Raw genomic sequence first — 23,081 nt, 5'->3', positions numbered from 1 at the left:
CTCAGGCAACCAGATGCGTGGGTAGGCTGAAAGTTCATGATTGGGGGGGGGGAAGGGGGCGTTTTATTTGAACCACTCTCTTCTTTCTCCTGAAATGGCTGGAGTGACAGGTAGCAGAATCCAGCATGAACTTTGGAGCCAGCTCGCCTGCTTCTGATCTCCCAGCACCACTAGCTCTGTGACCTGGGGAAGTTATTTCATACTACTCTACCTGAGTCTCTTCTTCCTGCAGTGGGCACAGCTCCACAATGATACTTCATAGGATATTTGTCAATATCATATGAGATAACAGACGCACCGTGCTTATAACAGTGCCCGCCGCATGCCACTTTTAAACGTTTAGCAAAAAAGAGAAACACCTGCCATTGCTAACCTCTGGCACAAATCACTTCTCATTGTGACGTTAATAGGCTACATTTACTTTTGTTTTACAGTTTGCGAAATGCTTTCATACGGCATTTCATTCTGTCCTTTGATCAGGGGAAAGGTAGTAGTTGTTCAGAATGTTTCACATTTATAAGCAGTAGGCTGATGAGAGGGTATAATCTACGAGAGATAAGGGGAAAGGTCTCCACTCTCAAGGAATGCATTCCACTGCCTGCGGTGCTTCCCCAGGGGGAGTTGAAGAAAGGTGAACCCATGCTGATTGTAGATGCTTAGCAAGCTATGTGGGCCTCCAGGGCAGGAGTGTTTCCAGGGCCTCTATCCACGGGACAACTTGGACCACTGGCCTGAGGGGAGGGTTGGAACAAGATGAACTGTTCTATCAGAGACCCCAAGAGGCTCTCCCTTCCCACTGCAGCTGTTGGCCAAGAGGTGGTCTCTAGGTACAGAGAGCACCTGAGGGATCAAACTCTTTCTTTTTCTTTCTTTTTTTTTTTTTTTTTTTTGTCTTGTCTTTTGAGGACTGCACCTGGGGCATATGGAGGTTCCCAGGCTAGGGGTCTAATCGGAGCTGTAGCTGCCGGCCTACACCAGGGCCACAGCAATGTGGGATCCGAGCCGCATCTGCGACCTATGCCACAGCTCATGGCAACGCCGGATCTTTAACCCACTGAACAAGGCCAGGGATCAAAACCCGAAACCTCATGGTTCCTAGTCAGATTCCATTCCTCTGCGCCACGACAGGAACTCCCCAAACCCTTTCTTTCCCTGTTGGAGCTGACCTTTGGAGCTTGATTTTGTGAGAAAAGGTTCAGAGAAAACCATGAAGGAACCAGATTTTTCTCTTCAAAAGGGAAAAATTCCAAATGACCAAATGTCACTGTGTCCTTGGCCAACAGCGTGGTTTCACTTGTCTTCTCAGTGCTAAAACCAGGACAGTCCGAGGCAAACCCATGGCACTTGGTCACACTGGCACACAGTAGGCCCTGATCAAAGTGGCCCAAGGGGATTGAGGACAAAGCTATTACTCAGTTTTCAAGGCTAGATAACCTGGTGACACCTCTTTTATAGATAACTACTTCCTTATAGGTAGCTATGGTGATAATATTCCCTTCGTGAACTGTAGTGTTTGTTGAGTATTTCTGTGGGGCCAGGTCACCCCCCCCGCCCCCCCCCCCCCACCCCAGGTCTGGGTTTCTCAACCCTGACACAGTTCATATTTTGGATTATTGTAGGATGTTGTCCCCTGGGTTGTAGGATGTTTCGCAGCATCCCTGGCCTCCGTCCACCAGATGCCAGTGGCACCCATCACCAAAACTGTCTTTAGGTGGTGCCAAATAACTTCTGGGTGGGGGAGCAAAACAGCCCCAGTTGAGGACCATTGGTCTGAGGTCCATAACAGTGCTGACATTTTAGGAAAACGATCACCTGATCATCTACAAATCCACTTGAGTTTCTCTTAATTTTTTTTTCCCTCCAGTTTGCCCCTCCCAATCTTTTTAGGACCGCACCCACGACATATGGAAGTTCCCAGGCTAGGGGTCCAATCGAGGCTGTAGCTATCAGCCTAGGCCACAGCCACAGCAGCATCAGATCCGAGACACATCTGCCACCTACACCACAGCTCACGGCAATGCCGGATCCTTAACCCACTGAGCGAGGCCAGGGATCGAACCTGCAACCTCATGGTTCCTAGTTGGGTTCATTTCCATTACACCACGACGGGAACTCCTGCCCCTCCCAATATTTTGATAGCTGCCTTGATCTTTTCTTCTCTCCTCCTGTCATCTGCGATCATGTGATTACTTAAGAAATTCTGAAACATACCTACAGAACACAAGTTTATCTGACAGCAAGGAGTCATTTCATTGAGTTTTCTAGACTCCGTGGAAATTCTTTCTTGCCTTAACTTCTTTTGTCTCAATAGGGTGTCCTCTGAGGTTCACTGGACTCAGCATATAAAAGTCTTCAAGGTTCTCTAGAAAAATGATAATTATTTCTGATCTTACTAGAAAGCTTGTTTCTTCTCATGGTGCTAGTTTTGACCCGGCTACTTCTGGAATAATGAAATTATATTCTCTGTGAGAACTTTTGAAGGAGGTTATTACATTCTTGGAGAAAATATTAAACTTCAAAAGACTACTAAGCTGTCACACCTGGAGAGTGGCTGTAGAACTGAAGACCACTTGTACAATCTAGATTCTTCTACCTGTTCAGTCAGCTCCATTCTTTCTAATTATTTAAATGAAGAAAAATACCCTTAGCACCACTCTTCAGGTGCTGTGACAGCTGGCAAAAGGTCATCTGATCCACCTTTTAGCCTTTAACAAATGAATATTTAAGCCAAAGATGTCTTATACTGTTTTTATAACGTTTTGCAGACATGGACATTCCAATTATCTTTATTAGTAAACCGTTGCAGTTTTAAATTACCCTTTAAGTCAAAATATGTTCCTTTTCTTCACTGCTGAAGACAATTTCCTCTTTATGATAGTTATTTTATTAGAACAAATTTTAATCATTATAAAAACGATCAGACTTATAGGCAGAGAAGAACACAAAGGAGAAAATAAAAATAATTTGTAGGAGTTTCCGTTGTGGCTCAGTGGTTAATGACTAGTATCCCCGAGGTTGCAGGTTTGATCCCAGGTCTCATTCAGTGTGTTAAGGATCCAGCTTTGTGGTGAGCTGTGGTGAAGGTTGCAGATAAGGCTCAAATCTGGCATTTCTGTGACTGTGGCATAGGTCAGCAGCTGTAGCTCCGATTCGACCCTTAGCCTGGGAATCTCCGTATATCATGAATGTGGCCCTAAAAAGAAAAAAAAAAAAAAAAATCAGCTTTACAACCCAGAGATAATGCAAATGTTTTTGGAATTCTACATCTTTTAAAAATGTGTATAATATATGCTTATCGGATTAACTCTTCTATTCCATTCTTGCTGGAGATAGAAAACACTACCAGGATTTTGTGGTGAATTTTAATGTATTGTACTTTTAAAGTTTTTCATAGGAGAATAAACTTGACAGAATGCATAGTGATGAATACACAGTACTTTTTCATGATTAAATTATTGCTTTATTTAAATAAACTAGGTGTGGATATCAGTTGTCTTAGTATGTTATCCCTCATTTGGAAATTTCTTTGTGTTATACAAGCAAATATACCTACAGCATCTACTCCACCTCCTCTTCTCCACTAAAGGTGCCTTGTTCTGCAACTTATTTTCCTTCGCTTATTAGTACATTTTGGAGATCTTTCAATCTCAGTACCTTGAGATCTTCCATATTGGTTTTTCAAAAAATAACCACATAAGATTCCATGATATGGATTTACCATGATTTACTTAGCTAGCCCCCTATTGATGGACATTTGGTTGATTTCTCTTGCCTTTAAAAACAATGCTGAGGAGTTCCTGTCATGGCCCAGCGAAATGGAATCCAACTAGGAACCATGAGGTTGAGGGTTTGATCCCTGGCCTCTCTCAGTGGGTTAAGTATCCGGCATTGCTGTGAGCTGTGGTGTGGGTCGCAGATGCAGCTCTGATTGTGCATTGCTGTGGCTCTGGTGTAGGCTGGCGTCTACAGCTCAGATTAGACCTCTAGCCTGGGAACCTCCATATGCCACTGTGCAGCCCTAGAAAAGAGTGAAAACAAACAAACAGTGCTGAAATGGAGTTCTCACTGTGGTGCGGGGGTTAAGAATCCAACGACAGGGGCTCCGGCTGCTGCAGAGGTGCAGGTTTGATCCCCAGTCTAGTACTGTGGGTTAAAGGATCTGCTGTTGCCACAGATGCAGTGTATGTTGAAGCCGAGGCTCAGATTCAGTCCCTGGCCCAGGAACTTCCATATGCTGTGGGTGTGGCCATTAAAAAAATGCTGAAATAATTGTGCACCTGTCATTTTGCAAGTATAAACACATATCTCTAGGATAAGTTCTGTGAAGTAGAATTGCTAGGTTAAAGAGTATATGCAATAATAATTTTAATAGGTATATGATAGATAGATGTCCTCTATAGAGGTGCCCATATATACTCCCATGAGGACTGTCTGAGAGTACCAGTTTCCCTACAACCTTGCCAACATAACGTTAATGTGTTACTGTCAAACTTTTGGATTTTTGCTAATCTGATACATGAGAAATGATATTTCAGTGTATTTTCAATTTGCATATTTTCATAGTTTAAGGGCATTGCATTTTGTCAATTCTGTCATCTCCTCTGCCCACTTTTCTATTGGTTTATTGATCATTTTAGCATTGATTTGTATAAGCATTTTAGGTATTACAGAAATGAACTCTTTGTGATGTGAATTGTGGATATTTTCCTGTCGGTTATCTTTTGATTTTGTTTGTGGTTTCAACACATTTTGTATGTAGTTGAATTTATCAGTCTTTTATTATGGCTTTTGGTTTACTGGTCACTGGACAAAGGTCTTTATCAATTTCAAGGTTATAAAATAATTCTCCTGTGTTTTCTTGTAGAACTTTTATAATTTAATTTTTCTTTTCTTCTTCTTCTTCTTCTTTTTTTTTTTTTTTTTTTTTTTGCCCACCCACAGTATATGGAGTTCCCAGGGCCAGGGATTGATCTGACCTATGCCACAGCTGTGGCAACCATTAACACACTGGGCCTGGCTGGGGATCAAACCCACATCCTGGCACTGCAGAAATGCCACCGATCCCATTGCACCACAGCAGGAATTTTTCACATTTAAATAGTTGGTCCATTTGGAATTTATCCTGGTATGAGATATGAGGTAAAGATCCAAATTTATTTTTTTTTCTAAATGAAATCTAGGTGTCTCAACACCTAGACTATTCATTGAATAGTCCCTGTTTCCACTAATATGAGATACTCTTTTCATTGTCAATAAATTCCCTTATGGGCTTGGATATATTTCTGAATTTTCTATTCTGTTTCATTGCTCTGACTACTTATGTGCCAGTGTTTAATTTTTGTGTCTAGGTGTCTGTATTTTTTCATTTCATTTTCCCCTCTATTAGTTTGGAATTCTGTCCTTTTTTTTTTTTTTTTACTTTTTAGGGCTGCACTTCTGGCTTCTGGAAGTTCCCAGGCCAGGGGTCTAATTAGAGCTGCAGCTTGTTGGCCTATTACACAGCCACAGCAACCGGGATCCGAGCCACGTCTGTGACCTACACCACAGCTCACACCACAGGATCACAACAACACTTGATCCTTAACCCACTGAATGAGGCCAGGGATCGAACCCACTGAGCCACAATGGAAACTCTCTGGAATTCTGTCTTTTTAAAAGATGTTTTTAGGAGTTGCAATTGTGGTGCAGTGGAAACGAATCTGACTACTATCCATGAGGATGCATGTTTGATTCCTGGCCTTGTTCAGTGGGTCGGAGATCCGGCATTGCTGTGAACGGTGGTATAGGTTGCAGACATGGCTCAGATCCCCAGTTGCTGTGGCTGTGGTGTAGACCTGCAGCTGTAGCTCCGATTCCACTCCTACCTTGGGAACCTCCATATGCCGCAAGTGCGGCCCTTTAAAATAAGAAAAAGGCCAAAAAAAAAAAAAGATGTTTTTAGCATTCACCGTATATGTTATAGACAGCTTTTAAATCCATTTACCCACTTTCTGACTTATGTGCTACTCTTGTCATGTATTTTAATTTTATTTATAATATTTAATATTAAATTGTAATATATATTCAAAATATAAATACATAATATATAACAAATATATAATATAATAAAAGTAATTAAATGTAATAAAACACAATAGACATTTATTTATTTTGCTGATGATAAATATAATAAAATAATATATATTTAATATATATTAAATATATAATATATATTTTTAAAATTTGGGGGTCACCCCTTGGCATATGGAGTTCCTGGGCCAGGGATCAGATCCAAGCCACAGTTGTGACCTAAGCTATAGCTGAGGCAGTGCTGGATCCCTAACCCACTGCGCTGGGCTGTTGAAACTGCATCCCTGTGCTCCCAAGCTGGGAACTCCAGTCAATGTTTATTTAAATTTACCTCCCCCATTCTGTCCTGTATTCTCTAACTTTCCATCTTGGACCATTTTCCTTCTGCTTAAGGAGCATTCTTTAGGGACCATCTGCTTGCGCCAAACTCTTGCTATTCATTTGACTGAATATGACATTATTTTGAGCATAATTTTTGAAAGATATTTTCAGTAAGAATAGAATCCTAAGTTTGGAGTTTCGATTTGTTTCCCAGCACATTGAAGATATTTTGGGCTTCTGTTTTGGTGTTAAGAAGGCAGTCGTCAGTCTAACCATTAGCCCTTTGACAGTGATTGCATTTTGCATAGTAAGCACAGTTATTTATATTCTGTCTAATGATTTTCATATCTGAAGTCCCTGTGAGTTTAGTGTTGTTTCCTGTATTTCTGCTGATTCTCACACATGTTGTCTTGATACACCTGGTTCTCTTTGATTAGATGCCAGATCTTATATTTGAAAATGTTTATGTGGAAATCATTTGAGGCCTGGCATTCAGTTACATTCTTCTTGGATCAAACTATTTCTTCACTGAAGCTGATACTGTGTGTTAATATTTGATAGTGCTAGTGGCCCTTCTGTCAGAATTTTCCTGGTTATGAACTTTAGAATCAATTTGCCTAATTCGAAACCTCCCCTCCTTAAAAAAAGTCTTATTTGTTTTGGAGGCGAACATGTTAAATTTGTACATTAATTCAATATATCACCTTATGATGTTGGATCTTTCTATCCAAAAGTATAGTAGAGACCACATTTAGAAAAAGAATGTCGTTGGGATTCTCAAGTATAAATTTTATTTGTTTGGGGTCTTAGAACCATTCTTTGAGATCATACCAGACGTCAGTGTTAGGGTATGGTTTAATATATTGATAATCATTTTTGAGGGTCTCATCTATAAAGCTTGATAACTTTGTCAGTGGTAATGGGATATGGACTCGTGGCCTCTTGATTCTCTAGCATTAGCTTTTATTTTTATACCTCTCATCTTGCCCCATCCTGAGTCATGTCAGATTACTCAAACCTCTGACTTTTACCTTTTATCTTTTTTGTGAGGCTAGCCCTACATTTCTTTGGCTTTTATGGATGCTGGATTGCAAGCCTCTCTTCAGATGCATTTGCTGTGCCTACAGCATTGTTTATTATACCTTATCAAGCATGCTTGCAGTGCTTTCACAGAATCTTGGGGTCAGACAACAGAGCACAGTGCTTCAGGGAGCAGGATCTGGTGTCTTACTGAACTGGCTTGAAGTCATGGCTGGGCCTCTTCTAGCTTTGTGACTTTTTTTTTTTTGTCTTTTGTCCTTTTAGGGCAGCACCTGAGGCATCTGGAGGTTCCCAGGGTATGGGGCTAATTGGAGCTGTAGTCACCGGCCTACGCCACAGCCACAGCAATGCCAGATCTGAGCCACATCTGCAACCTACACCATAGCACACAGCAACGCTGTGAGCAGGGCCAGGGATCTAACCAGCAACCTCATGTATCCAGATCAGATTTGTTTCCACTGCGCCATGATGGGAATGCCTAGCTTTGTGACCTTTGGAAGACAAAATTCCTTTCTCTGGAAAATAGACATAAAAATGGAATCTTCATCAAAGCATTTGGAGCATTAAATGGGAGAACTTGGAGTTCCCGCTGTGGCTCAGTGGGAAACAAGCCTGACTAGCATCCGTGAGGATGTGGGTTCCATTGCTGGCCTCTCTCAGTGGGTTAGGATCTGGTGTTGCCGTGAGCTGTGGTGTAGGTTGCAGACGTGGCTCAAATCTGGCATTGCTGCGTCTGTGGCATACGCCAGAAGCTGCAGCTTCAATTCAACCCCTAGCCTGGGAACTTCCATATACCATGGGTGTGGCCCTAAAAAGCAAAGGAGAAAAAAGAGAGAGAACTATTAATAGGTACAATAACAGGTGCGTATTAAGTGCTCGATAAATGTTAGCTATAACGCACTCCCCTCATGTTACAGATACTTACACTCCTGTTATCACTTAAGTAACCTTCCTAAAATCCCTACTTAAGAGCAGACCTTTTTGTCTCTGAGTCCAGTGCTCTTTTTATGGTGTCACTGATGAATAGTGAGAGTAAAGAATAGCTAATGTATATACGGTCCTTACCAGGTAGACGCCGTTCTTAGCACTTTACCTCTGTTAACTATGTTAATTAACTACGCTTATCCTGATTAGCCAGAAGTAGATACTGTGATTATCTCCATTGAACAGGTGGAACAACTGAGGTTCAGAGATTTTAAATGATGTATTCACAATTAGTAATATTGGAGCTAGGATTTGAACCAAGTCAATCTGACTCTAAACCAGAAGTCTAGGAGTTCCCATTGTGGCTCAGTGGTTAATGAATCCGACTAGGAACCATGAGGTTACAGGTTCGATCCCTGGCCTTGCTCAGTGGGTTAAGGATCTGGCATTGCCGTGAGCTGTAGTGTAGGTCACAGACGCGGCTCAGATCCCGAGTTGCTGTGGCTCTGGCGTAGGCCGGCAGCTGTAGCTCCTTTCAACCCCTAGCCTGGGAACCTCCATATGCCGCGGGAGCAGCCCAAGAAATGGCAAATAATTAAATAAATAAATAAACCAGAAGTCTATAAGTGGTTTTATGGTTCCTACCACTGGCAGTGGGGAGTCGCAATTCTCACCGTTGTCTACCCACCCTTCCAGGTTCTTCTTTGCTGCTTTTCCCACCACTCCTATCTCTTCCTCTGTCCTTTTAGCCTTTTCATTCTGTGTCCTTATCATTTATCCTGTATTTTTCCTTTATCCCAATCACTGTGCTTTGGGCTTGCTCTGAAGATGGGGTAAACTGGGGAGGTTTAGGGAGACTAACTTTACGAAGCACCTACTCAACGTTAGACATGATATCAGGTGCTTTCGTATGCATGTTTTCATCTTCATTTTGCAGTTGAGCAAACTAAGGCTCAGAGAGTGTAAGTAATCAGTTGCCCACATTCCCATGGCTGGATTGTAACAGAACTGAGGTTGGAGCCTAGGCATGTTTCCAAAGCTTGCACTTTCCCCCGGGGTTGCTCCGTAGCTGTGGGCTCTCAGATGGCCATGCTGGTTGTTGGAACACTGAAATCTCTTTGGACCTCTTGGTGGCTAGCTGCTCCAAATCTCCCATGTGTCCCTACCACCAGCAGCCTGACCTGTCTAGTTCCTTCCTCAGGAACCTCTAGACCTGCCCGTAAGCCAGCAAGTAGAAGGTTGATGTCCAGCCCAACAGGGGCACCAAGCAAGCTGCCTGGCAGATGTGAGTCAGTCTCCTGTTCTTAACCACACTGCTGTGTGGTATCAAGTATCATGCTGAGCACTGCTTAGCATCACTAGGGCAGCTCAGAATGACTGTGAAAATAACTTCACAGCTTGTTGAGGAAGCTGCTGTGTGGGATCAAATCAGACACATGGCGGAAGCTTAGCTGGATTCACTGCCTCCCTTCATAAAGATGAAGAAGGTTGCATCTGGACAAATGGATTGTGTTCTCACCAAGACTCAGGTTGCTAGAGGGAGTGTTTCCTCAGCCTCTACCCACTCTCCACCCCTACTACCCAGCCTACCCAAGCCACCTACCCCAGGCCCTCCTTCCAGGCCTTCAGCCCCTTGTGGGCTGACACCAGGGCAGCTCTGGGAGGAGCAGGGAGAACCAGGGCACCTGTCATTCCACCCGAGGAATTCACTATCTTGCGAACTCTGATTGGATTTTTTTTTAAATGGCAGAAGTTCCCATCGTGGCACAGCAGAAATGAATCTGACTAGGAACCATGAGGTTTGGGGTTCAATCCCTGGCCTCGCTCAGTGGGTTAGGATCCTGCATTGCTGTGAGCTGTAGTGTAGGTCGCAGATGCAGCTTGGAACTGGTGGTGTTGTGGCTGTGGCATAGGCCGTGGGAACCTCCGTATGCCATGAGTGTGGCCCTGAAAAGCAAAAAAAAAAAAAAGGTTTTTAAAAATGGAGCCTGGCAAGAATATTTTGAGCTCTGTTGGTCATCTGAGGGTGGGAAGAAAGTGCAAGGCCACGCGGAATCTCACTCCTGTGAAGCCCCTGAGCCTTGGGATAGTGGAGACCGGCAGAGCTCAGAAATGTTTGCCCTTGTATTTTAAAGGCTGACCTTAGTGAGTGCTTAAAGCATTTTCGGGGTTTTCTGCAGTTTTTTTTTTTCCCCTGGAGTGGGTTCAGATTCTGCAGGTGATGTTGGTGAAATCTTTAACTGTCAGGGACTTTGGCCGTGTTAGGAAATGCCTGATAATTGTGAAAATCCTGAGTGGTTTGGCTCTGTTTTCACAACAGCATTTCAGCTGACTGGTCTGGTTTTTCACTCTTTTGTTTCTGTGATTGGGGCAGAAAATGAGAACAAGGTAATGCTTGAAAGCAAGTGCCTGGCTAGGGGTGAGTGATTCACAGACCTACCTTCTAATCCATCTAACATCTGTCATAAGTAATTAGGCCCCCAAATAATCATAATAGCCATTTAAGACTGCTTGAAATATATGTTTATTTGTTTATTTATTTTGCTTTTTAGAGCTGCACCTGCAGCAAATAGAAGTTCCCAGGCTAGGGGTCAAATCAGAGCTACAGCTGCCGGCCTACACCGCAGCCATGGCCATTCAGGATCCGAGCTGAGACTGACCTACACCACAGCTCACGGCAGTGCCAGATCCCTAACCCACTGAGCAAGGCCAGGGATCGACCCCGCATCCTCATGGATACTGGTGGGATTTGTTTCCTCTGAGCCACAGTGGGAACTCCCAAATGTAAACTTATAAAGAAAACACCGAGTTATCTACTTCATTTGTGGTTCGTTGTGCCTAAGAGGCCGGGCTGGGGCATATTTGGTGCTGCTGGCAGGAATGAGGAATTGAGAAATCAGGAACAAGTGTTCTTTCTACCCTATAATAAAGGGACTGACTTAGCAAAACAACAGAAATCCTACTTTCACGCCACCAAGAGTTTTCTCCACTTGGGTGGGACCTGAAGGATGCTGGAGGGGAAACTAAAGAGAACTTCGCTGAATTAAGATTTTCTCTGCCCTTGAGTTGGTCACTCGCATAAGCAGAGTTAGGACTATATCTTCTATTTAAGCAATACTCAGTCTTCCTGGGAACTCTTTTGACTTATTAAAAAAAAAAACCATTGGGACACTATCCTGACTTGGGCTTCAATATTCAACAATATTACCTGCAATAATAATGATATATAATATATATAATATATAAATACCACTAAATGGAGCAACCATATGGAAATAGATGCTGGTGAGAGAGCTTTGAGGAAATCAAAGCAGTATAACTTAACTCTCAGTGTGCTTCTAAACAGGTTAAAAGTCAAATAAGAAGGATAATGTGAAGAAATAACGTAGAACTATAGAGAAAACACAGCAATGGGCAGCATATGATGAAGTGCCAAATAGAATTGCCCAGACTATAAGGCTTTCACAGTTCAGAGGTGGGAGAAGTCTTTGTGTGTCTGCTGGTGAAGTGCTGGCCTGTTGTGAAACTCAAGACTCATTCAGTCATTCAACAAATACTTACTTAGTTTACTTATACTAAATACCAGCTTGTCGCACAGCATTCAGGTATACAGAAGTGAGCCAACAGACAAGGGTCCTGTCCTCATGGAGATGAGTTTGTTGGGGACAGCCAGCCAGTGAAAAGATAAACTTACAAGTAGTTCATGATGGGCCCTGATGAATGCTGTGAGAGAAAGCGAGTGCCTGGCTTGGGTGAGTGATGAACAGTGATGAACAGGGGTATTGTAGCGGAAGTCTTCCCTAAGGAAGTAACACTGAACTGAGATCCGAAGAAAAGGCTTCAACCCCAAGTACTTGGTGAAATAAAACCATTGCTGGCCCCAATGAAGTAGCATCTTTTATTTCTGCAAATAATTAATTTAGAGGATAGAGGTAAAAAGCCGAAACACAATTTATAGTTGGTTCAGTGTTCTGGGCCTTAGAGAGAAGTCCATTTGTAATGAGCATCTGCTTCCATGCACACACACACACACACACACACACACACACACACACACACACACATTTCTTCTTACACATTGTCCTGCTCACACCCTACCCACAGCTCAGCTCTCCCATCCCACTTGATAGAGTGATTTTGTAAACAAATGTGGAAAGATCATTCCAGATTCCTAACAGGTCTGCCTCAGTGTTTCCCAGAAGCTCTTGGGAAGGCATCCAGGGATATGAAAGTTTTGACTGCCAAAAGCTTGTATGCCCTCTTCCCAGATGTGGCCATGACTTCCCAGGGTTACTGTCCCTAAGCCCTCATTTAGCTGGCATCATCTGTTCACATCAGTCTTCATGGAGGACAACACAAGTCTGCCCCCGCCATTCACTTTACTGAATCCTGTATCCTGGAGCCACATCAGAAAAATAGTCAAGGCAGTAATTACTCTTCAAGTCACACCGACATCATCGATTAGAGAGGCAGGATAATGTAGTGGCCGCAAGCACAGCCTGCAGAATTACACTGCCTCTTTGGAATCCCAGCCTGCCTGCGTGACTGTGGGCAGGTTTCTTTTCTGCGTTAATATCAATCTGAGACATCCTTGCCTGAAACCTACCGGGTCATACATACACGTTTTGGAATCCAGAAGACTTTAGATTTTAGATAGTATTTTGCATATACTCTACATTGCTTAATACCACTAGCTGGGGCTGAGGCAACATCCTATAATCAAACACATCACTCTTTCTTCAGCAGAGCACATGGGTACTCATACTGGAAGGAAGGGAATCTGCCGTCTTGTTAGAGGCTGGAGCGTCTAGGTTTGGCTGCTAAATGACTTCTAAAAATTACTTGGTTTTTCAGAGTTTAGTATCTCTTGCAGGTGAGGTGGATGTCTTGGCAGGATTCAATGAGAAGACGTACCTAAGTGCCAAGAACAAAAGGCGCCATGAGAGTGTGAGCTGTTAGTATGAAGCATTTGTTATTATAAAGCCGTCATAGCCCAAGAAGCAGCTGAATCTACAGTATCATTTCCTTCTCTTCTCCATCCCAACAAGGAGGCCTTGACCATGTGCCAGGCACACTTCTAGGTGCTGAAGGAAAACAAATGTTGACCAGACAGGGATACGTGGCTGGGGACACTGCCAGCTTTTTGTCTTTTTGTCTTTTTTTTTTTTTTTTTTAATTAGTTTGCTTTGCCTATCCAACTTTTGCCTAGGTATTTCCATGCTGGGCTATTCGAGTTATGTTAGAATCAGATCAGCCCCCAGAGAGACAGCTGTGTCTGGTATGTTGTCAGACATACGTACAGAGGACAGGAAATGATGACACGTGATGCAAGTGACTGGAAACGGATGGCTCTTGGGTAGGAAGTTCTAAGTAACAAGAGGAAGGAAGTCAGTTCAGTTGAATGAGCACTTCGAGTAGAAGCGAAGACACTTGTTCCTCAGGTGCACTTCCTTGTGCCAGGCGGCCGCGTCGGGTCCTGACCCGGCAGGGATGAATAAGGCAGGCTCTCTGTGCCCTTGAACTGATGTGGTGTTGGCTGTTTCTACATGAGCCTGGAGAAACCAGCCAACCTCTCTGAGCCTGTGTGCTTATCTTCAAAGCAAGAGGGCTGGAGTCCGTGTAACTAAGGCCCCACTTTCCTTTCAAAAGTCTGTGGTCCTAAAGAATTCCTTATCAGCTTGCTAGTCAACCCCTGTCCATCACTCTGGGCTTCAGAGGAAAGGAGACGGGCTTTTGTTGCAATGAGAGAGAGCTGATGGAGACCTAAGGAAAGACTTGGTGACAGTGCCAGAGCTTAGGGTTTATGGTCTTCCGAAGCTGAGATACTGCATTTCTCAAATCACGAGTAGTGACAAGTGTCAGGCTCTGCTGTAGGAAGAAAGCCTCTTCTCTCACAGAGCTTAGCTTTCAGTGGGGGGTGGAGAGATAACCAAAAGTGATAAAATGAGTGCCTAATGTAATTTCAGACAATAAGAAATGCAGAGAACAATAAAGACAGGAAAGAGGAAAGAGAGTGCAGGGTTGGTGATTGGAGGGCTGTTTGCAAAGAGTGGTCCCAGAAGACTTCTTGGAGGAGGTGAGTCCAGTCAGGGAGAGCCAGGCAGGGAAGGCTGGGAAGGGAAATTCCAGGCAAGAGTTCTGCGGCCTGGAAGTGAGAGGAGGTGAGAAGGCCGGCATGTTGGAGGAACTGCCAGGAGGGAGTGAGGGACCCGAGAAGGGCAGGGAAGGAAGTAACCACGCAGACTCCCGAGGGAGCCCTGGGAAGAACTTGGGATTTTGTTCCAAGTGTGAGGAGAGGCCATTGGAGGGTTTTGAAAAGGGGAGTGATATGATTTGATTTAAAAAGGAAGCTCAGGAGTTTCCGTCGTGGTGCAGTGGTTAACGAATCCCACTAGGAAACATGAGGTTGCGGGTTCCATCCCTGGCCTTGCTCAGTGGGTTAAGGATCTGGCGTTGCCGTGAGCTGTGGTGGAGGTCGCAGACATGGCTCGGATCCCGTGTTGCTGTGGCTCTGGCATAGGCTGGCAGCTACAGCTCCGATTCAACCCCTAGCCTGGGAACCTCCATATTCCTTGGGAGCGGCTCAAGAAAAAGGCAAAAATAAGTAAATAAATAAATAAATAAAATAAAAAGGAAGCTCATCCTCTTAGAATATGAATTCAGTAGTTGTTTTTCAGGAGAAAGTGTGATCCTGATGCAGGTTGGTTTAGCCTGATATTACTGGGTTTGGACTCGATGCATTTTTAACATCTCAACAGTTGAAATACAGCATCTATTGCCACCTATATCTTTGTCTTTTTGTTATTTCTTTGACAGAAGGTCTTGTATAAAAATACTGTCTTGTATGAGAAAATATCTCTTATATGAATGCTTTTATCATTTTAGTGCAACTTTTGAAGAGCTGTGCTATATGCTCCTGCCTCCCATCTTTCTTTGCTTTTTTTCAACAAATACTTAATGTTTCATAAGGTACCTAGATTCCTCGTATGCCAATGTTAATATAAACCAGTGTTTGGGTAGTAGTTGCTGAGTTGTTGTTTTCTTTCTTTGTGCAAACACATCTTGGGAATATTGAATAATATTCACAGATGGTGGAATTGAAACTTTCTGACAGAAACTTTTGGTTCTGTTTTCTTTGCACCTTGTTTGAGACAAATGTTTGCTCCTGATACGTTGATAACTGCGTTGCGAAAGTGACATTTAAATTGAGTTAAAATGTCTCTTGAATTTGTCAGCCTCAAACCATATGTATTGTGGCAACTCTGTTTTCTTAGTTATTTAAAGCTCAGCTATGATGAAAGGCCCCATGTGCCTCCTGTGTGCAAGCGGCCAACACACCTACTCTCAGTTACCTTGAGAAATATCTGTGGGCAGTCTGGACTTGCTCTTCAAATAGCTTAGTAACTCAGGAAATATATATCAAAGCCACAAGAGGGCAGCTTGTCCAGTGAGTCTAGTGGTAAAAAGTGCTCTTCTTTAGACACAGGATAATGAGGGTGAGAATGTCTGAATTTTTCAAAATATTTCTTGCATAAGGAAGCCTTTTAAAATTCTTAGCCGGCTTCATCCACTCAAGGAGACAGTGTTTTTGGAAATTAAAACAGGAGTTCCCCCTGTGGTGCAGTGGGTTAAGGATCCTGTGTTGCCACAGCTGTGGCGTAGGTTGTGGCTGCAACTTAATTTGATCCCAGGCCCGGGAACATTCATATGCCACAGGTGCAGCTATTTAAATTTTTACTCTTTGTGGTCCTGGTAGTAGTTAAAATTTGGCTCATATTCCCTGAGAGAGGGGCTAGCATACTCACAACAGTCAATAATTATTCGTTTGTTCTTTAAAGTTTATTTCCGCTCTGATAATAGCTAATTTAATAATAATGCACTTATTACACTTTACTTACTCGTATCAGTGAGCTCAAGGAATTACCTCTGTGAAGGAAGTAGCATTATTATCCATGTTTAGATGAGGAGACCGAGGTACAGTCACATGTGGCTTTTTTTTTTTTTTTTTCTTTTTGGCCACACCTGTGACTCATAGAAGTTCCTAGGCCAGGAATGGAACCTGAGCCACAACAGCGACAATGTGAGATACTTAACCCACTGAGCCACAAGGGAACTCCTGTCACATGAGTTGTGGCTTTTCTTTTTCAATTATTCACGAATTTGCCTTTATTGGAGATTTTTATTTCTTTTTAAAAAAATTATTTATTTATTTGTTTATTTATTTTGCTTTTTAGGACTGCACCCACACCATATGGAAGTTCCTAGGCTAGAGGTCCAATTGGAGCTATAGCTGCTGGCCTATACCACAGCCACAGCCACAGCCACAGCAACACAGGATCTGAGCCATGTCTGCGACCTATACCACAGCTCATGGCAGCGCCAGATCCTTAACCTACTGAGCAAAGCCAGGGATCGAACCTGCAACCTCATGTTTCCTAGCGGGATTCGTTAACCACTGAGCCATTGTGGGAACTCCCAAGATTTTTATTTCTTATATGGGTTTTTTTTTTTTTTTTCCTAAAATTTTATTGATGTATATAGTTGATTTGCAATGTTATGATAATTTCTGCTGTACAACAAAGTGATTCAGTTATATATCAGATTCTTTTCCCATATAGATTATTACAGAATATTGGGTAGAGTTCTCTGTGCTATATGGCAGATCCCCATTAGCCAATCATTCCATATACCTCAGTGTACATATGCAAATCCCAAACCTCCTTTCCATCCCCCACTACAGGCTGTCACATGTGGCTTTGACAAATAAAAAAAAAAAGTTTCCCTAAGAATTCCCATCGTGGCTCAGTGGAAATGAATCTGACTAGGATCCATGAGGACGCAGGTTTGATCCCTGGCATTGCTCAGTGGGTAAAGGATTCAGTGTTGCTGGGGCTGTGGTGTAGGCCGGCAGCGACAGTTCCGATTCAGCCCCTAGCCTGGGAACCTCCATATGCTGGGGGTAAGGTCCTAAAACAACAACAACAACAAAAAGTTTCCTGATAAGAAATGTAAGATAAATTAAATCCAAAGCTTCTTAAGAGATGCATGTTCTCATTGATCAAAGTAGTACCTTAAACATTACTGCTTCTCTTGATGCATGCAGTGTCCTTAGGCAGTGTCACCCATGGCCGTAGTTGAACACCAGGATTTCAACTGCACCCCTGACATTGCCCACAAGCATCCTTATGTCTGTTTGCCTGGTTCCTGCCTTCGTCTTCCCGTGGTGGGTCACCCTGCCTTTAGCCCCTCTGCATTATGGTCAGGGCGCTCTTTCTAACAGGCAGTTCTAGTAATGTCATCTTCCTGATTAAAATTCTCCAGTGGTTCACTGTGCCTCTTTGCCTCTCTGCTTGCATCTCTCACAAGCTACCTATCTTAATCTATTTTTTTTTTTTTTGTCTTTTTGTCTTTTGTAGGCCACACCCATAGCATATGGAGGTTCCCAGGCTAGGGGTCAAATCAGAGCTGCAGCCACCGGTCTACACCACAGCTCATGGCAACGCCAGATCCTTAACCCACTGAGCGAGGTCAGGGATCGAACCCGCAATCTCATGGTTCCTAGACGGATTCATTAGCCACTGAGCCACGACGGGAACTCCAATAAATCTATTTCTTGCCTATCAAAAAGAAATGTGAGCTCCTCGCCTTGTTCAGCTGCATACCTGAGGCTCTCTCCACTTCCCATCCTCAGTCCAGGGAGTTGTCCTTCTTCAAAGAGAAGGACAGCTGTACTATCTCCTGTCCCTGTACCCAGGCACTGGCTGTTCCTTCTGTCTGGAAAATGCCCTCTCCGCATCCGTCATCCGCATCTGCCAAGGAGACTGCTGCTCATCCTTCAGAACTTGGCTCACATCTTCCTTGACTAACCTTGACAGACTTGGAATCATCTTTCCACTTTCCATTGTCCCTTTGTCGTAACTGCATCCCTTTGTGTCATGATGGTCATGTTCCATGTCTGTGCCCCACTCATCTGCAGTGTCATGAGGGCAGCAACTTTGTCTTTTCAACTTGGCATGTCTCACTTAGCTCAGTACCTGGACTCCCTATCCAGACTGTTAGGTACCGCAAAGGCAGGGAAGATGCCTTATTTTATTCACCACTGCTATGCCCAGTGTCTGGCTTAGGGCCTGGCCTGTAGGAGGTGTTCAGTTAATATTTGCTGAAAGATGGGTGTTCACGATGTGGCGCAGCGGATCCAGAACCCGACTAGTATCCGTGAAGATAGGGGTTTAATCCCTGGCCACGCTCAGTGGTGTCGCTGCAAGTTGCAGTGTAGGTCGCAGATGCTGCTTGGATCTGGCACTGCTGTGGCTGTGGCATAGGCCGGCTGCTGCAGTTCCGTTCGACCCTGAGCCTGGGAACTTCCATATTCCACAGTTTTCTTTTCTACAAAGAAAAATAATTTTAAAATTGTTGAAAGATAATGGGTGTTTTTATTTACTTTTTTATTTATTTTTATTTTTTGAGTATCTATGTGCAACCGTTTAGCCCAGGGATTGCCACTGAAAGGTCACTAGCGTAATCAAATCATGGACATATTTTGTGTGGCCTCACAATACTTTTTAAAGTTTTAATATTTGAGGAATTCCTGTTGTGGCTCAGTGGGTTAAGAATCTGACTAGAACCCATGAGGATGTGGGCTCAATGCCTGGCCTCGCTCTGTGGGTTAAGGAACCTTCATTGCCCCAAGCTGTAGCGTAGATCATAGATGTGGCTCAGATTCGACCCCTAGCCTGGGAACTTCCATATGCCACAGAAGTAGCCCTAAAAATCACCGTCTACACCATTCGTGTTATTTTGCTCTTAGCCTACTTCCTCATTTGTTACATGCCTGGTCCTGGGACATAAGGTTGGGCATACAGGGATGGGGCTAGTGTGTTAGACCGCTAGAGCTGCAATAACAAAATGCCGCAGATTGAGTGGCTTAAACAAGAGAAATTTATTTTCTCACAGTTCCAGAGGCTGGAAGTCCAAGATCAAGGTCTGGGCAGGTTTGATTCCTTCTAAGACCCCTCTCCTTGGCTTGCAGACAGCTGCTTTCTCGCTGTGTCCTCGCATGGTCGTCCCTTAGTCTGTATGTGAATGTGCCCTAATCTCTCATAGGTCATCTTGGGTTGGGGCTCCACACATGTGACCTCATTTAATAATCTTAATTACCTTTTCAAAGGCTGTATCTCCGAATACTGTCACGTTCTGATGTACAGTGTGAGGGGGCCACGATCAGGGCTTCAACGTAAGAATTTAGGAAGGATGCTAGTCATCTTTTTTTTTTCTTTCTTTCTTTTTTTTTTTTTCCCTGGCTGCACCCACAGCATGTGGAAGTTCCTGGGCCAGGGATCAAACCTGTGCTGCAGCTACAGCAACACCAGATCTTTAACCCACCACACCACAAGGGAACTTGCTGTTGATCTTATGACAGGCAGGAATGTGAACTCTCAGGTACTGTGGTCCCTGTCTTGTGTCTGATGTGTGTTTTAGAACTCAGGAACCATCAGCGAGAGCAGTTTGCTCACCAAGGCAGAATCTGGACGGACGTAGCATGCACCTGCTCCAACACCTGATCTCCACTCTGATCACTTTGCTCTGGGGCTCATATTCATGTTTCCTGAACAACTGACATTTAGGTAAAATGCCAGGTAGAATTTAGGTGATTTTCGGTTTGGAAATATATACCCTTTCATTCTGTTTGCTCCAAAAGCTTTGCTAAAGATTTGGTGGACAGCCGAGGTAAAAGCCATATAATGACATGGCACGGCCTCCATTTGCTTATAGCAAACAGCCGGGTCCTTTACTACCCTTCAAACCGGCACTCGTGACACAAGCTGGACCCAGAAGTGAGTTAAGTGCCAACTTTCTGAGGGTCAGAGTTCCTTCAAGCACTGTATGTTAATCAAAAACTCAACCTTAGTTAATTAGGCCATTGGGTTGGGAAGAACTTTGGAACAAATGATTAGCTAGTTCAACGGCAGGAGAGTTAGCAGAACTCAGTGTCTTGTTCCCAGGGGTAGGTTGCAGACTTGGAGTCTTTCTTGGAGGGGGTGGGAGTGAGACTCCTGTGGGGCGTTCTTCTTTCTTGGTGGAGTAAGAGCATAATAAGATCTGCCGTACAGAGCCTACTAGCCAAATGTATTTACTTAAAGATGAAGCTGAATAGTTCCGGAATTGTTCATGTATGGGCAGAAAAGCCAGCTGCGACGTGCTTGCAAAGGTAAAGAAGTATTTAAAACACTAACAGCTCACAAGGTTTTAGACAATTTTGAGTGTTTGGCCTTAAAAGGTCACAATTTACTGTGCCTCTGCAGAAAGAAATTTAAATGAATAATGTAATTATAGCTGCCCTTTATTGAATGTTTTCTCCCATATGGGGCCCCAAATGTTTCATATCTGTCATCTTGTTTATTGTCCTTAACTGATAGGTAACAGGCCCATATTAGATGCGAAAGAGGAGGAACAGAGAGGTTGAGTAAAATGCCCAGGGTCACCCAGCTAGCAAGCAGGAGAGCTGAGTTTTGAGCACCTGGACAAACTCATGAGCTTCCTGTCCCTGTTATACCATCTGTTTGTGTTTTCCTCTTCTCTCCTTATGAGACTGAGATTTTTTCCCCCTTCAATATCCTTTGGTTAATATCAACCCAAATAGCCTTGCAGAATTGGCAAAAGGACGTGACCTGTTTTCTTCATGTATGTGAGCCAGTGTAGAGCTCTTATACTGACCGGTTATGTAGCTTTCCTTGTAAAGGTGCCTAAGAATCATAAAACACCATTATTTCTTCTTACCCCCTGCCTTCCATTCCACTTAGTGGTCATTAACTGCATTACTCCTCATTAGCCATTTCTGGGTCAATAGTGTTATCTTTCCTCTTTCAGAGTTCGGGTAACAGAGGCATCAGGACGCTTTGCATCAAGTCACCTACCAGTGATCAGCCATTCCTGGGCTCACTGAGGAGGTTTGGTAAGTCAACTGGCTCCATCTTCACTGTGGCTCAAATGAACATCATCCAGGTGTGGAGAAAAGTAGGTGAATATAACATAGTGACGTCCACATGTTAATCCACTCTCTTTTAAAACCAACACATCCTGTTTTTTTCTTCTGGGCGTTTGCTTAGTTTAGTAGGCCAGAGTGTCCTGTATGTTTGTAAGTACTATTGTTCCCAAAGGACTTTCATAGTCAACAACAATGACGGAAGTGATATTTGAATGACTGCTTCAAGCCTTTTAATACTGAGTTTTTTCTATGGTGTTCACTGCATTTCGTCAACCCTAGAATGCATCCCCCCCCACATAATTTAACATATCTGAATTTGGGGTGCATCTTATGGCGACTTGGATTCAGTTAAATACAGCATTCCTCTGATAACCCCCAAATGACCAGCATTAAGTGTTCTCCGCTTCCTATTTTTCACAAAGCACAAGGGCCTTTAAAAACTCATTTTTTAGTGACTCTGTATGATGGTTTTGAGGTGACTAGCCCTTGGACCTCCAAAGCAGTGGTGCTGGCATTCAGGACAGCCCATGTGAGATCATGGAACAGCTTCTTAGGCAGCAGATCCCAGAACCAGATATGCTTCTCCAAAGCCTGGCTCCTTTCCAGTGCTCAGCATCATGGGATTTATAAGTAAAATGCGCGATTGTAGAATATTTCATTACCACGTCCCCAGAATGGTTTGTCAGCATCCATTTATGTGTGAATGAGTCCAAATTTACATTCACATTAAATGCATGGGAGGACAGCATCTTTTTAGAGTTAATGCCACAGGATAGGCAGAATTCCTCAAGCCACATGAGTCTGATTTATACAGGCTTTAAGATTTGCAGAACCTCTATTTATAGGGCCCCATGGATGATAGTACATTAATCCTTATATCAGTAGGGATACAGGTAAATAACGTTTTTCCTGCCCCTACTATGTGCCAGGCTCTGTGCTAGGTATCAGGTAATTAAGAGAGTAAGACAGAAAGTTTTGGTTTTCTGCCTCCAGGAAACTGGTCTAGTGATCAAGTGAAATAATAAAAAGATTTGTCAGTGAGCTGAAGAATCGTAAGGAGTTAAGGGAGTTTAAAACCAGAGGACCTAGTCTAAATATTAGGGGCGGGGGTGTGCTGACAGCCAGGGAAGGAATTTAAGTGGTGGGTTTTTTGTTTTTTTGTTTTATTTCTTTTTTGTCTTTTTAGGCCTGCACCCTCGGCATATGGAGGTTCCCAAGCTAGGGGTTGAATTGGAGCTATAGCTGCTGGCCCACGTCAGAGCCACAGCAGTGCGGCCTCCGAGCTGAATTTGTGACTTACACCACAGCTCATGGCAACGCTAGATCCTTAATCCACTGAGCGAGGCCATGGATCAAACCCGTGTCCTCATGGATACTAGTTGGGTTCATTAACCACTGAGCCATGACGGGAACTCCCAAGATGTATATCTTCAAATAAGGACATGGTCAAATTTCTGGGAGAATCTTTAAAAGCCCTTAGAGGTTTTATGTTTTTGTGGTTCAGACATACATTCTTCCTTTCCTCTGAGCATCATTTCCTAGAGCTGAATTCCAAGTCCTGTTTTCCTGCCAGTCCTTTGACTTCTCCCCAAATCTATGTTCTTAATTTCCCTTATCTACCCCTTATAGGAAGGGGGTCAGCTTCTAGTGAGAGATTGTTTTCCTCAGCAAATGTATCCACTTTTCTTTTTCTCTCCTTACTTGATGGCACCGGGGAAGGTTGATCATTGGTGTGGTATAT

General features: G+C 43.5%; 1 protein-coding gene across 41 annotated transcripts in view; it reads left to right on the top strand.

Annotated features, from left to right (window-relative positions):
• The window catches only part of RBM47 (RNA binding motif protein 47), a 303,668-nt gene that overhangs the window by 169,629 nt on the left and 110,958 nt on the right, over positions 1 to 23,081 (top strand). For 40 of the 41 annotated variants that reach the window (XM_084971907.1, XM_084971928.1, XM_084971917.1 and 37 more), the window contains one exon: positions 21,223 to 21,307. Coding sequence is in view for 4 of the 41 variants with exons in the window: in XM_021101123.2 (XP_020956782.1) it covers positions 21,223 to 21,307 (85 nt within the window). In the remaining 37 variants the exon portion in view is untranslated. Of the gene's footprint in view, positions 1 to 16,346; positions 17,198 to 17,793; positions 20,564 to 21,222; positions 21,308 to 23,081 lie in introns of those variants that run through there. The other variant, XM_084971898.1, reaches the window with a different exon arrangement.

This window comes from Sus scrofa, chromosome 8, assembly GCF_054392235.1.
Source record: "Sus scrofa isolate SSC_HxYL_T2T_F1_AM1 chromosome 8, Sscrofa_HxYL_maternal_Yorkshire_Landrace_v2.0, whole genome shotgun sequence".
Classification (NCBI taxonomy): domain Eukaryota; kingdom Metazoa; phylum Chordata; class Mammalia; order Artiodactyla; family Suidae; genus Sus; species Sus scrofa.
Note: the sequence above shows the minus strand (reverse complement) of the source record. Positions and strands in the feature narration are given on the sequence as shown.